Genomic DNA, 5,300 nt, shown 5'->3' with positions numbered 1-5,300 from the left:
AAAGTTAAGCTAAGTAAAATTTGATCGAACTTTCAGAAAAACTACAAGAATCACGATATTATATAGATATCATATGAAAATATATTTCATGATGTATCTAAAGGTGTTGATTTTGGACTATACATAATAATAATTTTTCCTAAAAATTTAGTCAAACTTCATGTAGTTTGAGTTTTAAAAATATAAAAGCCTTATTAATTTGAGCGGATGTAGTACTTTATATGTATTTACGGCCAAAATATTTTGCTCTCATACATCGAAAGTCATTGTATTGTTTTCCGAGGACTGACGGACAGTTGAAGCTCAAACATTAAAACACCTTCCCATAGACAATACAAGCATGGAAGCAGAGCATCAAATAGTTGTAGTCGTAGTTCGTGTTAATATAAGCATGAGATGGATCGACCACTTCATCGATCACTGCTTCTGCTGCTGCGGCTGCGATAGGGTGGACGTGTCGAAGGACCTCCGCCTTACGAGTAAGCAGGTGACCATGGCGGACGGCTTCTGCGAGTGCGTGTCGTCGAGCGTGCACAACACGAGGTCTGGCCGGTGCAGCGTCAGCGGGAGCCGGTCCTCGCCGATGACCAGTGCGGTGGCGTCCAGGAGCACGTGCCAGGCGTTGCGATGCGCCTCCGAGACCCAGTGCAGGGAGTAACTTGGCGGAGGCGGGGCAACTCCGTCACTATCTGCGGCTGAGACGGCGGGGTATGCGAAGAGGCCCTTGGGCGCGAGCTTGGACTTGCGGCGGAAGTACTGGCTCAGCTGGGAGCCCTTGATGCGGAGGTCCAGCCAGGATTCCGGCGCGGCGATGACCTTAGCCTCCTTGTACGAAGCGAAGGCGCGGATGCAGTCGCGGTCCTCACCTAGGATCGACATGTAGTAGTTGTTCCGGAAGAATGGGTAGCTCTCACCAACCTGCGTATGCATGCAACTTCTTTTTCAGGTGGATTAAGTTAAGCAAGTGTTTTCTCTCTAATAAAGTTACACATATGTTTAGATTTCACTTCCAAATTAAAGGACTGTGGCAATTTTTGTACCAAAAACTGTATTTATTTTCAGTTGTAGTGGAAAGATATGTAAATTTCCTCAATGAGAATGGAGGTTCATATGTCAGTTTCAACGACCTTGATCATCTAAGTGTTGAGGACCCTACCAGCATCATTGCGTCCTTGGGCGTGGCGGCGAAAAGCACGAGGTACTCGTCGTCGGTGAGCCCGCAGTGCCGGAGCACCCTATTCCGGGCCTGGATCTCGGGTATGGAGATGAAACTTCCCGTGAAGGACGACTTCTTGGTCAGGATGTCCAGCAGCCGCGACGGCTCCAGCCTAACCATGTCGATGTCTGGCCTCGCCGACGATGGTGACCCCGTCGGCGACGACCTCCGCCTCTCACTAGATCCACCCTCCGGCGAGGTCATACTGCCAGTGCTGTAGTAGGTGGAGTAGAGGTCGTCCTTGTCGCAGCTTTCCTCCTCGATGAGGCCGTGTGAGTACTGCGGGTACTTAGCCATCACGTACTGCTCCACGTAAAGCCGCTCGCCGGGCGTGATCGGCCCCGACCACCGCAGATCGAGGCCGTGTAGCGTCGAGATAGCCTCCGCGACGATGTGCGGCGGGATGTACTCCCGTGGGCACACCTTCTGTAATTTGGGGGCCGATATGTTTCGATGAATTCATAGGTTCAAAACCGAGCTTTGTTATAGACGAGAATTTAATGGAGTTACCTTAACAACCATGCTGTTTGGCCTTGAAGTGCTCGCAGTTGGAGGTTTGGCTACCAAGGAACGAACTCCTTTAAATTCTCCATCGGGTACACCCTAAATTATTAGTGAAGGCAAATCAAAACAGGAACACTGTGATTTTATGTTCTATCAAAAAAATTATAGCACAATATGGAGATATCTGATCATGCTTGCAAGAATATGAACAGTAGAACTTATGTTTTGACAAAGCACAGATAGATAATTTGCCACCAGTTTGCTGAAAAGCATACCTTTTGTTCCATGAGGAGATGAAACTCATCCAATTTCCCACACATGTTGTGTTCTAGACCTGTTGGCCTACAATGAAAATTCTAAGTGACAAAAACAATCGTGAAGGTGTATGATGAAGTCAATTAAGTATACGGTGATGCATAGCATCAAGTAGCAAGAAAGGTGGCTGTTATTAATATGTTGGATCTCTGTCTCGGTTGCTTCTCAACTTGGCTTTTAGGGGTGGGGGGGTTGGCACTAGCTGTTTAACCATGGTTTGCCTTGGAATATAGTAGCAGCTAAGTTCGCCAGCTGTTTAACCATGGTTTGCCTTGAAATATAGCAATATACCACCCCGGTTGTACACTAGTTGATGAACACATAAGAAATATGGATGTCCCTGTCAATGAATCATAGATTAATTTTAGTGATAGCAAATATAAAGTTGTTTTACGTGTTGAACAATTGATATTAATAATTGTTGTGGCCATGGAACCCGGCTACAGGTATATTCCATGTTCGTCCCTCCATTATTGGTTGCTTGGACTTTATTAGAATGTAAATGTATTTCAACGACATCAATTAACTATTAACTCGATTTAAAAGAGAGATACATAGCGTGATGGACCATTCAAAGTATACAGACTTGGTCTTGCAGGAGTAGTTCTTTAGAGCATCTCCAACAGGCGTGCTATAATGCACACGCGCTAAATAAACCGCCAATATACAGCGCACGCAGACGGAATCGGTCCTCCAGCAGGTGCGCTATCCGCGGCGGCGCTGCAAAAAAATTGGAGCGCGCGGCTTTTTGCACTATCCAGAGCGCCAAATATGACGCGTCGGCTGCAGCGCGCGGCATGTATGCGGATGCGCGCGAATACACAACGGCTGAAAATCCCCCCCGCGGCCTCCATTTTCCCACCGTGCCACTGCCGCACGATTCCGCCGCCGGCCCTGCTGTAGCTCGCCGCCGCGCCGTAGATCCGCCTCGCCCGTGCCTCCTGCCAGCAGTTCCGGCCGCTCCGCCGCGTTGTACCGACCGACCGCCATCGCCAACGATGGGCACAAGGCCGGCGCTTCTCCCCGCCTCCCCCGCGCCTTCTCCTCACCATACCCCGCGCCACCGTCGCCATGCCGTCGTCGTCGAGCCTACTGTCAACATGGCGCAGCCAAGATGCTCGCTGGTTTGCTCGCAAGGTATGCGTCTCTGCCGGCCGCCATCATTTTGTCGATTTTTTGCTAGTAGCTAGTTGTAGTGAAGTCATTGCATATTGATATTTGTAGAGTTCATCATACGATTCATCGGATGACGAGTACGACCAAGAGGAAGAAGAGAACATATCCATACTATTAGCAATTCGCACCGTCAAGAAGCCAAAAATAGGTGGATCGGTGTTCGGTAGACAGAAGTTGAGGAGAGAAAGGATTGAAGGGCATGAGAGCATCTCCAGCTTTGTCCCCCAAAGCGTCCCCCAAACCCCCAAAGCCTCTTTTTGTCCGGCGCGGCCCGATACGGTGTCCGGCGCCCCGAGCCCGTCCCCGCCCCACAGGGGATGCTCCGGGCACGCCGGACACAACGAAAAGCAAGGCGGGATCCCATCTGTCGGCGACTATTTCCATAACCATTGTTTCGCGCCTTTTATTTCTCGTCACGCCTTCCCTCCCGCCCTCGCACCCCTCTGCCGCCGCTGGATTTGCCGGCCGTTTTGACGACTGATCTCTTCTGAGAGTCGGCACCTTCGTCACGGCTGGTGCTCTCGCCGGCCGCTTCGCCAGCGCGTCCTAGAATGCGGCGTCTAATCCAACCCACCTTCACGCACACAAGGTGTTCGACGACTTGCCAGGTAGGCCCGATTGGCCGCTGTTCGTTTCCTCGTCTGCCGTGGCGCAATTTTAACCATTGATTTTGCTTCAGACATGGATAGCGACGACGAGATGCTTGTCTGACTGCTGGAGGACGAGCAAGCCTTCGACGACGACATCCGGGAGCATTTGCTGAACATCGCGTCCCTCCAAGACATGATTGACACCGAGGTGAAGAAGCAGAAGAGGCCCCGCCGTGGAGGATCAAAGCCGGGGAGAAATAAGTCGAAGCCTCGACAGAGGATGGAGGGGCATACCATGTTGTACAATGACTACTTCGCAGATGAGGCAATACATACCGACAATTTTCGGCGCTTTTATAGGATGAGCAAGGGTTTGTTCATGAATATCCTCCATGGCGTTGGAGAGTTCGACCCCTACTTCAAGCTCAAGCACGACGTTGTAGGCCTTGTCGGGTTCTCGTTGATTCAGAAGTGCACCGCCGCCATGAGAATGCTTGCATATGGAGCGCCTGCTGATACACAGGACGACTACCTCCGCATGAGTGAGTCTACTGCCGTTGAGTGCATGTACAAGTTTTGCCGAGCTGTGGTGGGAAAGTTTGGAAAATACTACTCGCTAACTGAGGAAGAGACTTCAAGGATCATGGCACAAAATGCTGCCATAGGATTCCCTGGAATGCTTGGAAGAATCGATTGCACGCACTGGTCATGGAAGAACTGCCTGTTTGCCTAGCAAGGTATATACAAAGGGCTTCATGGATATTGCAGTGTGGTGCTTGAAGTTGTAGTAGATTAAGACATGTGGATTTGGCATTCTTTATTTGGCATGGCGGGATCACACAATGACATCAACGTGTTGCAGCAGTCTCCGGTGTTCAGCAGACTAGTGGAAGGGCATGCTCCACCATACAACTATAAGATCAATGGACACCAATATACCAAAGGCTATTATCTAGCCGATGGTATATTCCAAAATGGGTCACTTTTGTCAAAAAAATCTCGGCTCCATTAGGTCAGAAAATTGTCACTTTGCTGCGCGACAGGAGGCTTACATGAAGGATGTCGAGCGGGCATTTGGCGTTCTTCAAGCTCAATTTTCAATTGTCGGTACCCTGCTCTAAGCTGGCCTCACGACCAAATGTGGGAGGTGATGCAGGCTTGTGTGATCATGCACAACATGATCATTGAGGATGACCGCAAGAATCATGCCAGGACACATGTTGGTCCCTATGAGTGGCGAGTGCCCTCTTGCGGAGGTTGATCATGAGCGTCCTGCAGGTTTTGCTGATTTCCTCGCCATGCACGCAGAGATCCGTGACAACAATGTTCACGATCAACTTCAAGTTGATCTCGTTGAGCATATGTGGAGGATCAAAGGATTATCAGCAAATGCCACTGCACCTTGATCTAGCCCTATTTATTGCATTTGTTTAGTTGTTTTATTGTTTGTTGTATTTTAATTTGAAAAAAAATCTCGGCAAACATATTTATTTGTATGC

The 5,300-nt window shown here is 49.4% G+C and overlaps 1 protein-coding gene across 1 annotated transcript; it reads right to left on the bottom strand.

Moving 5' to 3' along the window:
• Window positions 1-296: 296 nt before the first annotated feature.
• On the bottom strand, window positions 297-2,204 carry LOC124683934. Its single transcript, XM_047218349.1, has 4 exons — window positions 1,996-2,204; window positions 1,727-1,819; window positions 1,157-1,642; window positions 297-918 (listed from the first exon to the last, which is right to left on the bottom strand). Exons 1-4 carry the CDS (start codon window positions 2,038-2,040, stop codon window positions 418-420), a joined length of 1,125 nt encoding a protein of 374 aa, XP_047074305.1. The 5' UTR covers window positions 2,041-2,204; the 3' UTR covers window positions 297-417.
• Between the last annotated feature and the right edge of the window lie 3,096 nt (window positions 2,205-5,300).

This window comes from Lolium rigidum, chromosome 1 (genome assembly GCF_022539505.1).
Source record: "Lolium rigidum isolate FL_2022 chromosome 1, APGP_CSIRO_Lrig_0.1, whole genome shotgun sequence".
NCBI lineage: Eukaryota > Viridiplantae > Streptophyta > Magnoliopsida > Poales > Poaceae > Lolium > Lolium rigidum.
The sequence above is the reverse complement of the archived record's forward strand: the minus strand, read 5'-3'. Positions and strand labels throughout refer to the sequence as shown.

Bases quoted from the DNA above. Each gene is read 5' to 3' on its own strand.
- LOC124683934 (XM_047218349.1), bottom strand. From the start codon at position 2,040: ATGTGTGGGAAATTGGATGAGTTTCATCTCCTCATGGAACAAAAG. The intron at 1,643-1,726 runs GTAACTCCATTA...CCCAAATTACAG, and splicing joins CAAACAGCATGGTTGTTAAG to AAGGTGTGCCCACGGGAGTA. The intron at 919-1,156 runs GTAGGGTCCTCA...ATGCATACGCAG, and splicing joins CCAAGGACGCAATGATGCTG to GTTGGTGAGAGCTACCCATT.